Source organism: Chrysemys picta, chromosome 1 (assembly GCF_011386835.1).
Source record: "Chrysemys picta bellii isolate R12L10 chromosome 1, ASM1138683v2, whole genome shotgun sequence".
Taxonomy (NCBI): domain Eukaryota; kingdom Metazoa; phylum Chordata; order Testudines; family Emydidae; genus Chrysemys; species Chrysemys picta.
This window is the reverse complement of record NC_088791.1, coordinates 98,480,466-98,502,396: the sequence shown is the minus strand read 5'-3', so window position 1 is coordinate 98,502,396 and position 21,931 is coordinate 98,480,466. Positions and strand designations below refer to the sequence as shown.

The window sequence follows — 21,931 nt, the reverse complement described above, 5'->3', positions numbered from 1 at the left end:
CCTACCTAACTGTGATCAGTTCAGTGGCTACTCTTTGCATTTTCACCAGGATCTGTACAACGTAAGGGGCCTAAAAGGGATTCAGGCAAGGGCTGGGACTTAACAAAATCAATTTGGGCTGGAGGCATATCAGCAAAGTCCCTATTCATAGTGCAAGTCACTCTGTTCCTCAACTGTGGTATCTCTGATCGTTTATACCATCAAACTCTTCTTTGCCAGAGGAAGCTCTACGGTTTGGTTATTCTTAAGTCTTCTGTTAAGGTTCAATAAGGACACGTGCAGAGTCCTGCACTTAGGACGGAAGACTCCTATGCACTGCTACAGACTAGGGACCGAGTGGCTAGGCAGCAGTTTTGCAGAAAAGGACCTAGGGGTTATAGTGGACAAGAAGCTGGATATGAGTCGACAGTGTGCCCTTGTCACCAAGGTGGCTAACCATGTTTTGGGCTGTATAAGTAGGGGCACGGCCAGCAGATCGAGGGACGTGATCATTCCCCTCTATTCAACATTGGTGAGGCCTCATCTGGAATACTGTGTCCAGTTTTGGGCCCCACACTACAAGAAGGATTTGGAAAAATTGGAAAGAGTCCAGTGGAGGGCAACAAAAATGATTAGGGGGCTGGAGCACATGACTTATGAGGAGAGGCTGAGGGAATTGGAATTATTTAGTTTGCAAAAGAGCTGAATGAGGGGGGATTTGATAACTGAAAGGGGGTTCCAAAGAGGATGGATCGAGATTGTTCTCAGTGGTAGCAAATGCCAGAACAAGGAGTAAAGGTCTCAAGTTGCAATGGGGGAGGTTTAGATTTGGTGAAGCACTGAAATGGGTTAGCTATGGAGGTTGTTAGAGGTTTTTAAGGTCAGGCTTGACAAAGCCCTGGCTGGGATGAGTTAGTTGGAGATTGGTCCTGCTTTGAGCAGGGGGTTCTACTATGATTCTTCTCCATTACTTGCAAAGTGCTTCCTTTGCCATGCTCTATGTTAAATTCAACCTACTTCACAGGCTCTCAGCAGCCATTTTTTTAAACTGGCTATGAAAGGACAGTTTTTCAAAATAACGTTTGTGTATGCTCTTTAACTGCATTAGGGAGAGTACCCCATCTGATGGGGAATACTCCTACCAGCAAGCCCTACAAAGGCAGAATTGGGTTAGGAACGTGGCAATGTTGACACACACACTGAGGATCTACATTTTTCCATCATTCTACTGGAAAAGCACATTAGAAAAGAGCCACATTTTAATTTTTCCAAAAGGAAAACAAATTTTCATTCCATAAATACATTAGCAGCAAACCCTCCAATCATCACCAGCACTTCAGGTGGCTAAGATTTACAGCTTAGTAATGAGTAATATATACTATCTGGACAATTTCAAGCCTCTGGTGGTCTGAAAGGCAAGTAAACCCATCAAAACTTAACATATGGAATTAAGTAGGATCACTACATGCCTCATCTCCTATTGAACTGGAACTTAAAAGGCAACACTTAGCTGAAAGCCAAATGTTGGTCTCCTTTACAATTTTTGTGGTCAGGTAATTGCTTTATCCACATTGAGTACTGATTTCACTATTTTTTAACCAAAGCATTTAATTTGTACTTCTAGAAGGAAAGCTGAGAATTTGAATGCTCTGTACTATGCTCTGTGGCTCAGAGAGAGAACACAAAACCCTTTGAATTAAAGTGTCAAAATACACAATCATTTTTCTTTTAAATCCCCAACATACTTTCATGGCTTTGGCAATTCAAGACGGTTGGCTCACAGGTTCCTATGGTAACTAAATCACATTTTTGTTTCATGATTCTTCCATCCAAAGAATGGAGCAAGGTAACTTTGTCAGTGTTTATGAGCAAAATATATGAAAGACAAGAGTCAGTCTGTGCACAGTGTATTTTTATGATCTCCTTACTGGAAACTGTTCCTTGTCAACAGATAAGTGCGTCATCCATTCTCATTCAGAGTTTTAGCAAGAGGGCTTATTAAATAGGGATATAATGTTTCATTGATAAAAACATGATGCTTGGGGAAAGGGGAGTGACTTTTCCTCCCCAATTTTACATCTAAAGTTTTCCTCCATCTTTTGTCACTTATGTCCAGAGAGTGAGTCATCTGTTGCATACACTCCACTGTTAATCCTACAGTCTTCAGTCCTCACTGACTCTATTAGTTCTTCCTCCTCTGAATCCTCCTCTTCCTGGGCTGAGAGACTGGATGTGGGGCCTTTACAGATTTTTAGGTGGCGAGTGAGGTGGTATTTGGTTAGATAAGCCTTGGAGCATTTTTCACACACATAGTCCCTCTTTCCTTCATGGGAGTTGAGATGTTTCTTCAGGTGATTTGTCCTCAGGAACAGCTTGTCACACCTTGGACACTTGATCTGCCGTTCTCTACAAGGGATTGAAAAAAAAGTCAGATTTTCCTCATGATACACAGCAACTATAATTGACAAGACTTGTTTAAGTGATTAGAGGAGTATGGGGAAATGGGGTTACTTTAATCACTGTTACAATGTGCTTCTTAGTTTAAAGGAACCAGTTTGAAAATGAGTTCACATATGGGGTGAGACAACTGCACAGGGTTTACAAGCAACTGTGTGCATATAAAGGCTACATAGCCTTTGTGTAGGTTGCTTTGTCACAGTGGCAATAAATCCACTAGGGCCAACAACGGTACAGCCTCTTTATAAATCAGGATAAAGTTCTTCTGGGATAGAATTCATTGACCAGAACAGTTTTGTTAACCAAAACTCGATGCTGGAGCAGGAACTTGAAATTTGGCAGTATGGTTACCCTGGTACCAGGGATCGGCCTGTTGTTCCCAGGAACTGACCAAATTTGGCCACATTATTTCTTTGAAAAATCTCTGTTCAGTAGACACATTAAGAGTTTGGCAGCTAAATGCTCTATAGATTCTGTCTGCACTGCTCCACACCAGGGCTGCTGGGGGCTGAGCATTGGTGCTCATGGCCAGCTGCTGATATACCAGAACTGGGAGCAGGGAGACTGCCTGCCCTGTGCTATCCAGTACTCCCCTGCTATCTCAGACACTGGAGAATAAATCGGCCTGACAAATGCACAAAGGACAAGAACTGGGAGGGGGATGGGTGGAGGAATTAGATTCAGATGAGCTCAGGGGGCAGGGGAAGAGAGATTGGATGAGAATCCCAGGGTGGAGACTGGGACTGGTTGGACAAAGACTGGGACAAGGAGTTGATATGTGAGAATGCCAGTGAGGCTGTGGCATGATTTCTGATTCTGCATGGTCACATTGGAACTTGGACAGTTTTCAGCTGAGAATTAGGGACGAAAATCAGTGGATTACCTTCCTTCCCAAAACTGAGGGTTGAGAATGCTATTACACTATGCAAGCAGGATGATTTGGGTTTTCTCTGTAGTAAGAAAAGCAAATTTTGCAGAAGCCTTAGAAGGTTCAATGGTAGCTTTCCTGTCAGAATATTCCATCCTCAACAGATGGCCAACACCACAGCCATCCTAGAGTCGATCAAGATGCACTTCCCCATAACCTAGAGTGATATTTATTTTCTCTTGAATCCAGATTTCTGAGTGAGTTCACAGAGTATTCTATATTGTCCAGATCTGTTATTTACTCCATAGGCCTGGTCTAGACTTCCTGTTGGTTAGCTGCCATACTTAAGATCACTTACTGTGTGTGGGTGAGTACATGCTGTTTGAGGTCCTGCCTCCGCATGAACAGCTTGTCACAGTAATCGCACTTCAGGTTCTTCTCCCCGGTGTGGATGACCATGTGCGATTCCAGGTGAGCCTTTTGGGTGAATGACTTGTCACAGAGGGCACAGCGATAATTTTTCTGACCTAGAATTGCACACACACAGTGACAATGACGTCTGCAAAAAAAAACCCATCATTCACTACAGAAAAATCTTTCCCTGAAACAGATTAAGAATTCACCTGTCTATTCCTGCAGCTCTGTTCCAATCTCAGCATGATGACCTATTAAAACAACAGTCTGGGCTAGCCATGCAAGAAATCAAAATTTGACACCTGAGCTCAATTCAATCACTCCAGAGCTGGGAGCTTTATAAAGAGGCAGGACACCCAGATGCTGTGTTCAGCCAAAAGGTCTTTGCAATTGCAACATAAATAAAGTAAATCTAATGAACAATTTGTATAATCAAATATTTTAAGCACGTTGGGTACATCTGAATGGAAAGTCCTCTAACTGTAAGAGTGCTGTCATTAAGAGTTCAGTACTGGATCTTAAGACTGGTATTTCAGGGTTAAGAATTGGGACACTGAACACTCAAACAGTGCCTGGGTCCTATTCCTGGTTTGGACACTGGCCTTCTGGGTGACCTTGGCAAGTCCACTAATGGCTATTAGCCAAGATAGCTGACTGCCAGATGCTGGGACTAGACAACAGCAGATGGATCAGTTAATAATTGCCCTGTTCTGTTCATAGCATCTGGAATTGGCCACGGTCAGGAGACAGGATACTGGGCTACATGGACCATTGGTCTGCGCCATATAGCCATTCTTATGTTCTTACATCCCTTTACCACTCTGTTCCCGTTTCCCCATCTGTAAAATGGGGATAATGATGCTTACTTCAAAAACTCTGAGCTATATCGATGAAAAGTGCTATATAGGAATTGGGAATTATTACCACCACCAGGTACCCATTTAACTAAGGCAGTCTGCAAAGATATTTACCTTTTAATTTCCTGCCTTAAAAAAAAGTGTATGTAGTAAACAAGCCTACTTTGTGGCTCCTATAGTCCTATCATGTACAGCAAAGTAATTTATCCTGGGATTTAGGGCTGAAGCCATAAACCTCAATCAATATAATTGGTGCCATCCACAGGCTGACAGCTTATTTAGATTTAACCTCTGAGGACTGAAGAGTCTGGATAAAGGCTTGGTTATGTGCCTCAATGTGATTAAACCAGTGACTGAGGAGTTACAGCTGGCACAGGTGGATTACTGTCAGTTACCACCCGACAAGTGTTCAGCAGTGTACATGGAAATGAGATGGTGGGTCTTAGTCCAGTTCCTAGTGAATAGGTGTCCACATCACAAAACCCCCAACATAACTGGCACTCATGTTAGCAGTCTCAACTCATTGGGTCAAGAACTGAATGGACCTGGACTGTTACTCTCTCACTCCATAGGCAGTTCCTGGATACTAAGGTGCTGGAGGCCTTCTAAGTACCTGGAGAGAGAGACAGTCCTTCCAGGTCAAGGCCGAAGCATGTAGAGGCAGTAGCTGGGGTAAGTCTGCATTGCTGCTGTATGTATAGGGCCTATTTTGTGAATGAACAAAGGATTTCAGTCTCTGGGGCTGATAATCGGGCACCTTTTGCCAGCAGTAAGTTTACTTCAATTCAAACAACACTCTTTGTGAAATGGCATCTTAAAGTGTGACTCAGGCCATCTGCCTTACCTGTGTGTATCTTGAGGTGAGTCCGGAGATTGCTGGGATCGCTGAAAGCTTTGCTACAGAAATCGCACTTGTGTGGCTTCATGCCCATGTGTCCCATGAAATGGACATGAAGTTTGGAAGGAGAAATGAAAGCTTGGGGGCACATGGAGCACTTCCACTTCCTTTCCTTACTGTGGCCCGATCCATGGCTGCTGCTGTGCCCCTGGCTGGGAAGGTGGTTATGGATGTGGCTGCTCAGATGGGCCTTAAACTCTGTGTAGGAAGTGCATTCCTTTCCACAGTGACAGATATGCACATCTGGGTGTTCAGGGACACCTATAACCCAAAAGCATTTCTTTTGATTAGAGACACCATTCCTTCACACACTCAAAACATTTGCTGGCCGACTGCATAACATGGCTGCATACCTTCCCCAATTTAAAATCAAGTGGCGTGGTTTTTCTACAGCTTGTTAAATTGAGCCTTACGCTTGCTTCAAAGGGTATCAACAGACTACAGAGGGTTATGGTACCTGTTCTACCCAAGAACCTTGGGAACACCAACTAAAGTTATTCATATGCTACAGGATGGATGAACTGCACTTCAAGTGAAGTAATAAGCTCAAAGGATAAAGGTCTGGGAAATCAGAATTCTTTCACTGACTCAGTCACTCGCTGTGCTACCTTGAACAAGTTTCCGTGCCTCAGTTTCCCCATCTGTAAAAGGGTGATACTGATTCTTATTCACCTTTGTAATGTGTTCGGGATCCTTGGGTGAAAGGCATTATATAAATGCAATATATTAATAGCAGTAATAGTACTGAGCCAAATTCTGGTAGATCTTATTCAGTTCTTAACTTAATTTCAATGGGAGTTTTCCTCAATAAAGATTAAATACACCTGGGTAAGGACTTCAGATTTTGATCTAACAGAATTATGGACAGGAGCAGCATCCTCCAACCCTTGAAGTCCAATGAACAAGTAACAGTCTCTCCTCCTTTGTGCCTGGTTCCTCCTGCTTGAAAACTAAAGGTCGACCTAGAGTTCCCTTCTTTTCAATCAGTGTTGGCACCTATATGGCTCTCAGCTAAGCCATGCAGATGAAGGGAAGCTTGCACTGCATTTGGTACTATACAAATAGTTTAGTTCAGTGCCCTGATCCTTCTGTAAGCGCTAAGTTCACCATAATTTGTTATGTGGAAATTTAAACTATGAAGAGCATTACACCAATACCGGTTATGACCACTCAAAATCTGGAGACTCTAACGCATCATATTATTGCCTCTCCCAAGTTATGGATGACAGAGAAACAACTCTTTGTCCCATTGGAATATGAAATCTTTTCATTCTGATTGAAGAGAAATTAAAGGGCTGCTATAGCAATGGTGAAGAACCTGTTATTTACACATAGTGAACTGGAATTTATAGGAGTACAATACCACTCACTATCAAGCACTGACAAAAAAAACTTAAGGAAATCCCAATTTACAGCCCAGAGGCAGCACATAAAAGGGAGCTCAAGTTCGACTTTGTCTGTAAAAGCAAATAAATGCGCCAGTCTTCTTACCAATCTGTCTAGCATAATCCCGACTGTAATAAAAGAGAAGCTCTTGTTCAGGAGGGATGTCCCGCGAGGTGCAGAAGTACATTTTTCCATCATGGGGATAAGCTACCAGATTCTGCTCTTCCCGATTCCTACACCAACAAAAGAGCCTTTAAACACCTTTCAAAATTGTCAGCTTGGGAACAAAAAGCAAAGCTATCAGTAGTACTAAAAGACAATGGAATCTCCTTAAAGAACTCTCAGTATCCTGCGGGGAATTTTCATTTCAGAAACACTTCTTCTCAACTGCCATTCTATCACTTCCCTCATTCTTTATTACTAGGGATGATGACATGAAGCTCATTTATTCCTATTGTTTAGTCCCCTATAAAGTCATCAAGCATTTGTGACATCACAATTGGTTGCTGTGAAAATAACTGACATCACAGAGAGCAAACTGTGGGAAACGAGCAGATGACCTCTTAAGAGAACTAAGATCCTTTCTCATGCTAATACCCCTAATAAAAAAGGCAAGGAAAGAGAAATACAAAATGAGTCTGAGCCCTGGTCTACACTGGGGGGGTGTCGACCTAAGATACGCAACTTCAGCTACATATCTTAGGTTGACTTACCTGGCCGTGAGGACGGCGGCGAGTCGACCACTGCCGCTCCCCCGTTGACTCCGCTTCCGCCTCTTGTGAGCTGGAGTTCCGGAGTCGACGGGGAGCACGTTCGGGGATCGATTTATTCGTGTCTAGACGAGACACGATAAATCAATCCCCGATAGATCGATCCCTATCCACTGATCCGGCAGGTAGTGAAGACCTGCCCTAATAAGCAGAAATAGCTGAATTTAAAGCACTTGCAAAGATTTCCAGGAGGCAATAGTGTCTTGCTGGCCTTGCAGATCAACGGTAGAACATGCAAGCAGCACTGCACCACTTTGCTAGAAGACCCAAGGCCAGGAGCAACTTCTTGATGCCTGCTCACTAGCCTGATGAAATGAATTACAGAGGAGACCCGCTCTGTCTCATGCAGTAATAGGGAAATTATTATATCCTTCCTACTGACCCACTCATGGGGCAATATTAACATCAGTTTGCACAGCTCTCCTTGCAGACTCCCGGGCAGAGAAAAAGGCACAGCTATCAGTAGGGATTAGGAGAAAGGCAGTGAACCCCAGAACAAAAGGATGGTCTTGGCCCACATTGCAGTACCTGGGAGCATCTGATCAGTAAAGCAAAAAAGCAAGCAAATGCCATCTTAACAGATCTATTTTAAAAAGTGTGAGGAAGGGAAGAGAACAATAGATCACCATATTCACAAAAGAAGCAGCTGGCATAAGGCTTGAAAGGACAAATGGCTAGATTCAATTCACAGGTTCGGAGTGATGCTTTACCATATAATTAGTTCACCCCCCATAATACCCTGCCCAGCCTCTTGCTTGCCGCTTTACTGATTTTCTCCTATCAACAATCCCAGCTTCCTAGAAATCCCTCAAAGGCTCACTCAGCACCACTCTTTAATTATTACATAGGGCAGCCACTGCAGTGGGCTGCACATTCATTCTTCAAAATTTCTCTAGGCCATGGGCAGACTTTAGAGTCACATGGAGTCAAGGGGACTGGCTGTTTGTGCCAACCCTTCCCCTCCCTCACAGTTCTTTCACCCCAGCTTCACTCCACACCTGCCCCTACTCCCCTGCCCTGTACCCCTACCCCTCACCTTCCCTTTTCCTTCCATTTAGTTGACCCCTTTGTAAATAATCCCTTCCAAACAAACAAATAATGGAATGAACATGACATTTGCCACCAACACATTCACACTACTTGTGTTCTACCCCACCCTCACCCTGTGTCTGACTGGTCTATTTTCAAACCCCGCCTCTTTCCCCCACCCCGCATCTGTCTATATCCATCTGTTGTCTCTTGCCTTATCATAGATCATAAGCTCTTTGGGGCAAGGGACTGTTTTTTTGTTCTGTGTTTGTACTGTGACTAGCACAATGGAATACTGGTTCATAGGTGCATGGGGCTCCTATGCACTATGGTAGTACAAATAATACATAGTCTTTATTTAAAAAAAAAAAAAAAAAGACACCATAGGGTCCAAATCTGCTCAAGCTGGGTAAACAGCTCTCACCGGGCTCTGCGTACAAACATCATCCAGTTACACTCATTTTCATCAGTTGTAATGATGTAGAACTCCAGGACGCCATTGTGGTACATCTGACAGAAAAAAACAAAACAAACAGTGTCAGGATAATATGTGGCAATGACTTTGGTCAGAGCTCATCCCTTTCTTTAGGAGAGGAATTGCTTACCCAGACTGAGCAAGACGCCCGTTCCAGCAAGACACCTCCCACACAACTGCCATCTGACTTCACTGTATCTTGCCCATGCTACCCCCAATGGTGAACCAAGCCATAACAATATAGGGGCACCTAAGCTACAGGAAGTCATTTAATGGCATTTCTTCTCCGAGCTGGTCTTCAACCTCAGAGGGCAACACTGTACCTTGCACAGAAGTTCCCTGATCCCTCCATCTAACGGGCCTTGCAACAATCCCACATCCTTGGTGTAGAGAGGAAAGAGTCAAAGGGATATGCCCTGTTCCACCCCCTTTCCCCAGGCTCCGTCCCTACCTCTCTCTGCCTGCTTTACGGAGCTGTGTGCATGCTGCTGCTCTTCCCCCTCCCCCTCGCTAGGGCCATCAGCTGATTGGCGCAGGGACGGAGAGGAGGAGGGGTAGGAAAGCACCACGCTGGGGGAAAAAGAGGGGGAGGGGGGAAGCTTGGCTGCTGCAGAACCAAACTTCTGCCTCCTGCCCCCGCAGGGGAGAGTGATGGGCAGGGGGGCTGAGTGGGCTGGGGGCCGGGACCGCGCCAGGGAGCTGCGTGCCACTCAAAATCGGCTCGCGTGCTGTGTTTGGCACACGTGCGTAGGTTGCCGACCTGTGATAGACATTAATGAATGAATGTGATTCATTTTTCATCACATCTAATAACATTAAAATGTGAAAAAAGATTGCAGGGAGGTAAGCGAGGGTATAAGTGTGTACACCAGAATGAAGGTTAAAATGATTTGTTGGCCTGAATTAACTGATAGTCTTCAAGAGTGTTACCTCTGCATAGTCACCCTTGTCGGACTGGTGCCTCCTGGCATCAAGCTGTTGGAAATTTTTACAGTAATGTTGATTTGGGCCATTCACCCTCCCTCCCCATCATGGAGGGTTCCAAGGGTATAAAAATGGGAGTGGCCCCATCTATCCCTCAGCTGCTTCCCTAAGTTTGGAATTCTTGATCTGAGAATTTGAAGTAGTGGAGGGATGGAGAGTGAATATGCAGATTTGAGACTCTTGAAGAACAATGGCTGGTAAGTAACCTCTCTCTTCTTTGAGTGGCCTCTGCATACTACTGCTTGTGGAGATTAGCAAACAGTACAAATACTCTAGAAAGACAGGCTGAGGAGTTCTAGGTGAACAAGGAATACAAAATTGGTAAAACTATGTGGCAGGTCAAAAGAAGTTACAGCATTTCACTCTTACAGATCAGACCTCAGTAAGAGAATTTTTTTTGATGCAGACACCTACAGAGTTTTGAGTAACAGCTTTGCAAATTCTATGAAAAAAACAAAACAAAACAATAAGACATGCAATGGATGCTGCCTTTGGATCAGCTGAATATGTTAGATGTTACCAGATGAACGAACATGTGCAAGTCCTCACTAGGGCATAAGGGATATTTGGGGAAATACAGACAAGTTAGCCGCCAGTATGAGATGAAAATAGAGATGACTTGAGACTGGAAATTGAGCTAAGGATACTAATCAAATAATTTTTCCCATATGGACTACAGTTTATAGGCCATCTGACCTCTACCTCACTAAATCTGTGGGATGTAGCTATGGCTATGAGTAATGCTGTCGTCACCGGTGCACGGTACAAATGATACTCTGACCAATAACAAACCAAAGGTCCCAAGGACTTTGTGAAACAAGACTCCAACCCCAAAGCAAAAAAGATATATGGACTGGAGAGAACACTCGTGAGATCACTATGAGAATGTCTACACTGCAGTTAGACACCCAGGGCTGGCCCATACCAGCTGGCTCGGGCTCTGGGTCACAGTGTAGACTTCCGGGCTCAGACTGGAATCTGGGCATTAGGACTCTGTGAAATCATGACTGGTGTGGAGAAAGTAAATAAGGAAGAGTTATTTACTCCTTCCAACAACACAAAAAAAACCCATGTGGTACCTTTGTCTTTTGCACCTTAAATAACCTGAGGCATAAGCGTCTCAGGTGAGAGTACTGTCAAGAAAGAGTGGTGCCTTTGTAACCAATCAGTTTTATGGCGGTCATAGACATGTCACCTTATTGGTAGCAATTGCCATGTGCTGACTAGCCAAGGAATAGAAAACACATCAACGATCCCAAGGAATTATTCTTAATGTCAGCTGAGAATCCCAATTTTACAAGTTAAGTGCTTTCCCACTGGGCACTGAGACTGGAGAGAAGTTTAAAACAATATGAAAACACTTTTAAAGGACCTGCACCTGGCAATGCAGTAGAATAGATTCCAAAGACATGGCACCAGATGGCTCAATCTAATCAGAACTGAGACTTCTGGTGCAAAGGCAGCATGGTCCTGGAGAGGCTGCCACTTTTTTTTCTTTAAATAATAAAGCATTGCTGCTTGGAATCTCTGAGCTGTCAATATGCAGTTGACTGAACATAAACAGGAGAAGCATGCAGAACCAGTTATCCAGCATCAGCAGATGATAGGGGTATGGACTCCAGGAAAGCTTTTTGTGGCCTGTCTTCAGACCAAACATTGATACTGGTGTTTGGAACCTAACTGTCTCTGGGTACCAATGGCCTTGGATGGTTTCAAAGTCAGGACATTAGCAGTGGATTAGCAATTGTATTCATTCCCAGAGTTTCAGCACTGAATGAGACTCAGTAGGTACTGGAGCCACCTCAGTCGGTACGGGAGCCACCTCAGTCTGGGCCAGGGAATAGTTTCCAAGGTTTCAGTGCTGAGGGTATCTTGGCACAAGGTCATCTCAGCTAGGGTTTCAGAGCAAAGAAAGCTCATGGCAGTTCCTACTAAGAACCCTGACCTGGTTACAGAAACAGTTCTACTGATTTTGTTTAGAGGGACTCCCACAAAAGGAATACCTATATCCTCATTCAACTATCTTGCAGACCCTCCTGCAAGTAAACCATCAGCAGACATCACCTCTGGGTACTATTTATATAAGACTAAGTATCTGACACTGGAGGGAAAACACATTTCTGGGACCAGAGACCCAGATTTGGGAGTGATGACTCAGTATCACCTATAAACACACAATCAGTAGTGCTAGGATTTCAGCATCAGACTTGGTCATTCTAGATAGATCTGCAGACCTCTGAGCCATTTAAACTAGGCACTGAATCCCACTGCATGCGTTTCTCCTGGACCTGCACTGCTGGATCCTCAACACTTGACTGCCACGTGTAGAGCTGATGGTATTAGAAAGTCAAAAGTGACAGAGCTGGTGCTAGAAAATCAAGGGTGTCAGAATCAGTTGACTTTGAGAGATCAGGAAACCTTGGTGACACTTATGGATGGCCCAGAAAGGAAAACTAAAGGTTTTAAGTGCTTTCCTACAGCAAATGACCTATCGCTTTGGTGGGGACTCCACACAGTCTGCAATGTAACCAAATAAAACAGTACTGATTCCAGGAATACAAATGAGAACTCAGTGTGCAATACTATGGAATATTGGTCATCACAAGTAACCCACTCCAGGACCTAGCCCTAGACTACAGAATGTTCCATTATGTTACAAGTTTAACTGTCAGTGCATTGTATTATATCAGCTGTCACTAGTCACCTGACAAAGGCCATATTTCAGAGCTGGTATCATATACATATACCCCCCCCACAAAAACAGCCTTGATTTGGGGATGGGGTAAAGAGAAGAGAGCATTCAAGTCACAGTTAAAACTACCACACTGGCAATTTTGACACTGACGTAAGATTTAGGGAGACATGACATACGCTGACCTTCCAAATGTGATTGGTTGCCTTGTCTGTCCAATCTGCTACTTCCAAAGAGTGACTCTGTTGCCCAATCAGAGGTCCAAAGCAAGTCCTCACAGGAATGGTCTCCCGAGTCCACACACCTATCAGCAGAAAGGCACTGACTGCAGAATCAATTAGTTAAACAACAAGTCAAACACAACTAAAAGATGCAATGTTTGTGAGATAATGTTCTGAGGGTTATACCTGGGCATCAGACCATAAAACCTTGTGTTTTTATTATAGAAACAAGAGCCACCACCATCAGACAACACCCCTGGGAGCCATTTTGTTCTAATTACAATATTTATTTTTGTTTTCTAAAGCAACTCATTACTTTCAGATGAGCTGTAAAACTAAGGTCCTGACCATTTATGCCTATTAAAGATTTATGGCATTTTCTGCAGAACCAGAAAATTATCATTTCAGTACCTACCTAATTCCCATGAATTTAGCCTACCAAATTGCCAGAATTTTTGCTGGGCACTGTTAAGTAGCTTCTGCATTTCTCATCAGAGGCAAATTTATTTCTGTGATGAGCAGAGAAATTCTTGTATCCATATTATTATTATAAAATATTTATATTTATAGCCCCACACCAATACATTTGATGGCTTCCAGGAACAAAGCGGAAAGCTCACAGAGCACAAGGGTAATCTGTTCCCAACAAGAAGCATCACTAAGCAAACCAGCTTCTCTAGCTGAAGTTTCCAACTAGTCTTCAGACCCTTGGAGAGTGCAGTGCAATAATCCAATCTTAAAGTGACAAAAACATGGATTATAATAACGAGATCCACATCTAAAGGGAAGGTCACAATCAACCTGCCAAGTGCAGATGGAAAAGGCGGCACTTGAGCAATTCTACTACCAGAACACCCAGCAGCAGCTAGGGATTCAGCAAGACCCCCAGACTGCAAACCTGAAGGTATGTCCACACTAAACAACTGCAGCTGTGCCTCTAGCACGTCTTTGTAGACACTACTTACAACAACAGGAGAGGTTCTCTCATCAGCACAGGTAACCCACCTCCCCAAAAGGCGGTAGCTATGTCAATGGAAGAATTCTGTCGCCCTTGTACTGTCTACACCAGAAGTTAGGTCGACATAGCTATGTCTCTCAGGGGTATGGATTTTTCACACCTCTGAGACATAGCTATGCCGATATAAATTCCCAGTGTAGGGCAGCCCTAACTGATGAATAGTGGTCAGGTATCAACTCCACTGTTTCTTCTGGTTGTTTTCCCCAAACTACAATTGGTATCTCTGTCTTGTCTAAGTTAAACCTCAAGCAGCTAGCTCTTGTCAAGCTCCAATTTCAGCCAGACACTGGGAAAGTTACTTAACTGCAGTGTCTGCATTTGATGACATGGAGTCCTAAATCTGGGTGTAATCCACATACTGAAGGTAACAGAGCCAGTCTGCTTCACTGACTCCCTTAACTACCTAATAACCAGGAAGGATGACTTAATAAAACCCAGTAAAAGAGAATTTGTAAAGCAGATGAGCAATCATCCAATACTATCTCCCCACATACCCCAGGTGGCTTCCCCAAAAATAAAAATGGATTGCACAGACTCAAAAGCAAGTCAATCAACCCAGCTAGGGTCTGCGGCACATCAACAGTACTAAAGTTGCTAGTAGGTCTAGCACCATAGCAGCATATTGGAAACCTGATCTTTATCCATTGCCAGGAGATAATCTTCCAACACAATTAGTACAACCTCTATACCATATTCAGGTCTAAAACCAAACTGACTGGTATTAGGAAAGTTAGGACTCATTATTGCTAGAGCTGCCTCGTCGCAGACAATCTCTTTGATAATCTTCCTCAAAAAAAGAAGACAAGATAGGGAAGGACTGGCAGTACTGACCATGACAAGAGAGAACATGTCAGTTCTTCAGCTGGTGTAAGTCGGTCTAGTTTCTTTGACTTTAATGGAGCTATGGAGATTTACACCACCTGGATCTTGTTTGATCTGAATGGAGCCTTCTTTCAGAAATGCTGGCTCCTTACTCTTCCACACATCAACAATCTCTTCCAAAAGAGACTAAATACCTCCTTGAATGAAATATGTAAGTCTAAAGTTGTATTTTACTTATTGTGGCTGTGCAACATTTCCAGCATTGAAAACAGAATATATTTTGCTTAGACAGGAATACTGCAGGACCTATTTGTTGCTGAATGGTTACTAAAGAGAAACAAATCTCCTGCGCTAATGTTTTGGCTAGACTCGACATTAAAAGTATGTTACAACACACTAGCAAACACGTCTGAAAAGTCTAGTGCAGACAAGGCAATATATACTTTAACATGTGCTAAGCAGGGTGAGTTGAAGCTTAGGCTTTGCTCCAGCCTTCCATTCGACCATTTAGCACATTGTAAAATACACATTGCCTTGTCTATACAAGACTATCCAATGTGTTAGCTAACACATTTAATAAGCCACCCTAAAACCCTAGTCTAGGCAAAGCCCAAAAACATGGCCACAAACCAAAACTCTTTTGCACACTATAAGTAATCATGGTGACTGTCTGAGGGGAACACCTCTGGAGTCACCTTCTTAATGTGTAGACCCTTTCCTATTGTGTCCCATAACTATGTTAATACCACTGGGGTGTGTTTTACTGATGTGTAGAGATATATGATAAATAGATCTTCCTTACCTACTTCAGGTCCCATGATAGACTGCCGGAGAACAAGCTGTTTTGGGAGAGAAAGTCTGGCTCGGCTCTCTATTGGGGTGTCAGGAATGAAAGTTACAGGCCCATGATCTGGGCAGTCTGATGGGTAGGCCTTGTCACACAGCGTGCACCCTGTGGGTGTAGAAAAAGGACAACACAGATCAGTGAGGTATTATTTATTATTTGTATTACAGTAACACCAAGAAGGCCCCAATGAAAACAAGGCCTCACTGTGATCAGCCCTCTAGAAACACACACTAAGAGACAGTCCCTGCCAAAGAGCTTACAATCCAATTAGACAAGACAGACATAGGGTGGGAGGAAGTACTGTTATACCCCTTTTATAGGTGGTGAATGGAAGCAAGAGAAATTAGGGCCTTGTCCAAAGTCAGATGTGATTATATGTTATATATTATAAACCTATGACAGAGCTGGGAATGGAGAAATCCTACCAGGATCAGACTATAGGTTTATTCTGACTGGTAACTCATCAGCTTCATTGGATTTTAACCTCATTAAGATTAATATGTAGTTTTAGTCAGAAGAGCTACTATGTAAAAATGGACCCTTCTTACTCCACATAGATTGCTTCGCGATGCCTCTGCCTACTTTACTGACTTTAACAAGTTTTTCGAATCTTATCCCTGCATATCCAGTATACTAATGGAAAAGGAAGTCTATTCTTCCTTATGCATCAGCAAGAAAACTGGAGCAGAGTTCTTATTGCAGCATCCTTTTTACTGGTACTGATCCAAGTGGTAGAAAAAGCAGCTTCATTTGAAATCACAGGTGGAGTAAGATTTTCTGGCAGTTAGAAAATACCGGCAGTTAGCCATCTTTCTGACTTGCATATCCAGCACATCTGACAAGTAACAGGTAGACTGCTCATGTGTGTAGAATTTTTTAGTGAAGGGAGGCGAAGACTTCAGGATTCTTCCATTTCACCACCATCTTAGAGGGAGTTTTTTAAGCTTCCTGTCTATGATTTTGTCACACGAACACCTTCCCTCCAGCAGAAACTGAAACTCCTGTAGAGGGACATATTGGTATATATTTATACTGTGTGAAGTCTATCACTAAAATTGAATTTATGGAATGCCAGTGAAAGGAATGGAAATTTTTTCCCAAGAGCTCTCAGTGGAGTAATTTCCAATAGCTGTCACTAAACATAAATCTCTATAGAACACTACTGAAAATTATTTCCATCCATTTTAAATACAATTGGGAGAAGTATTTTACACTATGACTGATTGTCACATAAAGAGCTTGCTGCTCTACTTCACTATGAACAGAGCTGACAATCTTCACTCCTCCATAATACCTCATCTCTTCACCTGGAAAAATGCTACATACAAATTAAACAATGGCAGATTTGTGTGTGCATCCTGGAATGAATGTGTTATGGGTCAAACTGCAATAGCCTTACTCAGAGTGAGTAGTACCTCCCCAAGTGGTCTCACCAACTCCAGTAGGACTAATTGTGGTATTAGGTATATTCAGTGTGGCAGGTGGTCAGCTGGTATAAACTGTCACAGCTCCCATAAAGTCAACAGAGCTATGACAATTTATACCAGCTGATGGTCTGCCCCCAAAATGAATAATGGTATCATAACCGTGGCCCTATATGAAATACATATTGAATGACTATATAATCACATCCATATCCATTGCTGGATGGATGAGTGCATAGGGCTGACATTAGAATGGATTAATGCGTAAGTATGACACTCATGTTTAGAGCAACTGCAGTAACAGGTTGATAATGTGAAACAGCCCCTTGTTCAACAACCGAAAGACAGCATGGAAATGAATGAAAATACAAAGTAGAACACTTAGAATGGCAACATTAACTTAAAAAAAAAACTGGACATCTACGTCTCGTAGTGGAATGGATGAGAAAATTCATTGCCCATATTTTATCTGAACATTAGTACTCCTATCTAGAGAATCTCAAAGTATTTTACAAATAATAATTTTAGCCTCAAGAGATGTCAGTAGTTATTAGCCTTGGTGTGTGCTTTGTATTTCCCCCATTTGTAAAATGGAGGTACTGAAAAGAGGCACCAATCTCCCACAGTAACCACTGAAAAGAAATCACGCTTAAAGTAAGTAGAAAAAAATCTCTTCCCTCCTTACTTTCATGTATCTGGCCACAAACTCATTTTATTCAGAAGTAAAATGAAAAGCTAAAATAAAGCTTTCAGATGGAAAGTTATTCTTTACAATAAAATGTAAGATGTCTACACTGCCAAAAAAAGGTGTGCTCTTAATCTGGGTTAGCTAACCTGCATTACCTAATTGGGGTTGAAACAGCGGTTTAGACATAGCAACTCTGCTTTTAACTGAGGTTAGCAGCTCAAGTTAAAGCCCATACCAAGCTGCTAACCCCAGTTAAAAACAGTTGCTGTGTCTACACCACTGTTTCAACCCCAGGTTAGCTAACCCGAAATAAGCACATACCTTTCTTGGGCAGTGTAGACAAACAAGAGTAGCATTCAGCAATGCCATCAATTTATGCTTTGTCAAATCCTTACCATCATTTGATATCAGAGAGATCCAATTAAAAAAAATCTTTACATGCACATAAAATCATGCAAAATGTGGAGATTTTTAAACTAAATGTGTTTCTTCTTCAAATGCATGACTAGTCGATTGGGGACTCTGATGGGGTGTAGTAGGACAGAGAAAGATGAATACCAGATTATGACCATGATACTGAAATTTAAAGGCCTTCATATTAAAATCCAGCCTCACAGTTAAGTGGCAGAAAGCCAGCCAGACAGGTGGTAGAAGTACAAGACAGACACAGATCTCCACCACAGGACATGAACTTTGTGATCATCTCAAGCACTACCCTTCAGGCAGTCCAGGAGAGATGGCAGGCTCTACAGCAAGTCCCGAACTCCTCCTCTTGAAAGATCAGTTAGCCTCAAAACACAAAAACCCTTTTATAGGGGTCATTGGAAAAAAGTTAGAAGAATGTCTCTTCCCCTCCCTTCTGGATTTTCTGTTGAGTGCCTCATTTCTCATGGCTCTTTACAAGTCATTCTATGTTATAATCATGGATATATACATGTGATGTAATTAAAACTTGTCAAATTAAAAAATTGCAATAAATTTCTTAAAGGTCAAGAAATCCACAAAAGCCAAAAAGTTCACAGGGTAATGATTAAGGTTCCAACCTCCAGGCAAAGTGAAAAGACACACACAACAGAATGATGTTAAAATCGTGACCCACTATGCCTAGTTGTTGGGAGCTTTAATCCTCAACTGCACATTTTCCAGCTTTTGTGGGTTTGCTTAATGGTCTTAACAGGTTCCCCCCACCAAAAGATGTCCATTAGGTTCGCTGAAATAGTCTTGATATTCTCACCCCTTATAACAGTTACATGATAAATGCTACCCAGAGGCAGAAGCAAGCACACCTGCACACTCACATATGGTAAACAAGGTAGCCATATTCTCCTTGTTTGAATTGGAGTCTTCCATTTGCAGAGATGATGGTACAAAGGCAAGATTGTCTGAAGACACATCCACATGGCCTGGCCCCATGGCTACTTCCTGGTTTATGGAAGAGACAGCCACAGGCTCGAGACTGAGGCCCACTTCATGCAAGGAGACAGATTCCAGGGAAGTTAAGTTGTGTGAGGTAGAGAGCGCCACGCTCACAGAGTTGGTGCTCATGGCCACGGTATGTATGGAGTCATTTAGTGTGCTGTCCGATATACCGCTTACCCGGCCTGCAATGTGGTCAGGCTCCATCACAACAGGAAGCTCCAAAGTGCTACCATGAATGGGTATGACACCACTATGACCCACTGCATCTGAAGCCAAGTTACTGCCTACCGTGTCCACAGCTAATGGTTCATGATTCCGGGAGCCATTTGGGATTTGTGAATGATCCCCAGCTACATCATCCATCGTAAGCTCCTCAGTCATCCCATCAGTAGATATTGGACTGGTTACCCTTGAAACACTCTCCATAGCGATTGTGGTATCCAGTGCTACATCATGGCTGTCACTAGGGTGCAGGCTTTGAGTACCGTGTGTGTTCACTGCACGAGAGTCCATGGAGACAATCCCTGGTTCCAGTCCCACAGTTCCACTGGGCTGGAAGGGATCTAGGGCTGAAGGATTATTGGAGACAGATAAAGCTGAATTGCTATCGACATTTATAGTGTTGGGATGGATGTACTGAGGTGGAGGTCTGTCAGCTAAATAAGATAAAATACCTGATGAAAGGGAAGAGGTGGAGAAAAGGAAAAAAGGAAGAGAGGGTGAGTTTACAATATCAATTTTCAAACAGTAATAAACAATCCACCACTGCAATCCATTTCAACACACTTTATTAAGGTCTGGATACCTTATGAGTCTGCAGTTTCCTTTAAACATGCCCATTTGTTTTCAATTAAGTTAAGACAAGACTCAGGTAAGTCTTGCAAACACAAACTCTTGGCAATGCTGAAACATCCCAATCACAAAGAAATATGTGACCACCATACACACCTTTACCAGTTGCAATATAGGTGCAGTTTAAATTTGTAAAATTATGATGAGTCACCTCCGCTAGTTTCCATCCACCAATGCAAATGTTCCATTAATCTGATAAACTCAGGATGGCTAAGCCTCTGGCAACACCTGACCCAGACTTCATAGTACAAGGAGTCAGAAAGAGTTTACATGGCAGTTTGGGTATAAGTATGCTTTGCTTTCTTATAAATAAGAACATCTCAACAAAGTCTTCAAAAGACTGCTAGTGGAACTGAACATTTCATACCATGTGATGACACCCATATCTTTCTGTTAGGATTAAAGAAACTGGAGGAACTCCTTCAGGATTTACCCATTTATTTTAAAATATGTATTTTATACACTTGTTTCAATCATCTGTATCAGTCAATATGTCTGGCTGCAGTTCTTCCTCCAGAACCCATCAATTCAACTCCTGGATCAGCTGGGAGAGCATCATTCAAAAGTAACATGAAGGCATTTGCTCTTTTCTCTAAGGGCTAAGTCACCACCTCTTCTTCAGCAATCCTAAACCTTTTTGTGCTAGGGACTGACAGCCCGATATAAGAACCTGAATCCTAGACCTGCCCATCAGCACCAGCCACCCAGCACCCTCGCAGACAGTCTCAGGAGAGTTGCCAATGGTGCACTTTAGGGACAGGAGGCCAGCACCTGTGCTGGCTGTTCAGGGCAAGCCAGCCTTATGTGGAGTATATGGTCACCATGCTGAGGCCTGTGAAAAGCTGGGAAGCCTCAGCAAAACAGCGGGAGCACAGCCCTTCAGCACTCTGTTAAGGGGAAGGAGGTGGAGCACAGCTTTCAGGAAGGGGGCAGCGGCCCTTTGCCCCATGCCCTCCCCACAGGCTGTGCAGAAAATAGGGCAGAAAATGGCCCAGGCAACCTCCAGAACCCCACCACCTCTCCAATGGAAGGGCAATTGCATTAAATGATATGATAATTCTCTGCACTTAATATAGATGTAGAATAGATTTATTAGACTTGAGGAAGAACCCAGGGCATTTTTCATAAGGAATACCGTGCAGAGTATTCTTTCACAGTCTTAAGTAGGCACAGACGGGAAAAAAAAAAAAAGATATGTAGCTCTTCAGGTGTTCTCTAACAGCACCTATCTCAACTTCAATCTTCAAAGCTATACTACTTACCAGGTAGAATGTGTCTGAAGTAGCTGCTCTCCAGGTGAGGATAAGGTGGTGGAGGTAGGGTGTAGTTTCTCTCTGGTATACCACACATCACTCCTCGATCTCCAATACCCATTGGGAGCATCAGAGATAGGGCAGAGGGCAAGGAACTCAAGGAGGGGCCCAAGTTTGGAATTGCAACAGGCAAGCCTGCAAGAAGAAAATGCCCATTAAAATTCAGTGGAACTATGTAAGTTTAATGAACATGTAACCAAGACAAATGTTTACTAAAGTCTTACAGGTTTAGTACAGTGTAGGAATATAGTCAAAATTCCCATTACCGTTAATTGGGGAACAAATATTTCATAATGGGCTCTTCAATCTAGCTGATAAAGGTATAACCTGAGCCAATGGCTAGAAGCTGAAGCAGGACACATTCAGAGTGGAAAGAAGTCATACATTTTTAAGTGTGAGGGTAATTAACCATTGGAACAATTTACCAAGGATATTGGTGACATCACTGGCAATTTTAAAATCAAGACTGGATGTTTTTCTAAAAGATATGCTCTAGGATTTATTTTGGGAAGTTCTAT

At 42.9% G+C, this 21,931-nt stretch overlaps 1 protein-coding gene across 10 annotated transcripts in view; it reads right to left on the bottom strand.

The window, feature by feature from the left end:
* Window positions 1–1,220: 1,220 nt before the first annotated feature.
* The window catches only part of PRDM4 (PR/SET domain 4), a 77,871-nt gene continuing 57,160 nt past the window's right edge, over window positions 1,221–21,931 (bottom strand). For 4 of the 10 annotated variants that reach the window (XM_042843601.2, XM_065564599.1, XM_008179359.4 and 1 more), the window contains 9 exons: window positions 21,363–21,548; window positions 19,128–19,922; window positions 15,673–15,822; window positions 12,995–13,134; window positions 9,083–9,168; window positions 6,965–7,092; window positions 5,420–5,734; window positions 3,663–3,831; window positions 1,221–2,385 (listed from right to left, as the gene is read on the bottom strand). In XM_042843601.2, coding sequence (XP_042699535.2) covers window positions 2,082–2,385; window positions 3,663–3,831; window positions 5,420–5,734; window positions 6,965–7,092; window positions 9,083–9,168; window positions 12,995–13,134; window positions 15,673–15,822; window positions 19,128–19,922; window positions 21,363–21,548 — 2,273 coding nt within the window. In that variant the 3' untranslated portion in view covers window positions 1,221–2,081. Of the gene's footprint in view, window positions 2,386–3,662; window positions 3,864–3,916; window positions 3,970–5,419; window positions 5,735–6,964; window positions 7,093–9,082; window positions 9,169–12,994; window positions 13,135–15,672; window positions 15,823–19,127; window positions 19,923–21,362; window positions 21,549–21,931 lie in introns of those variants that run through there. The other 6 variants (XM_065564607.1, XM_065564648.1, XM_065564631.1 and 3 more) reach the window with 3 other exon arrangements.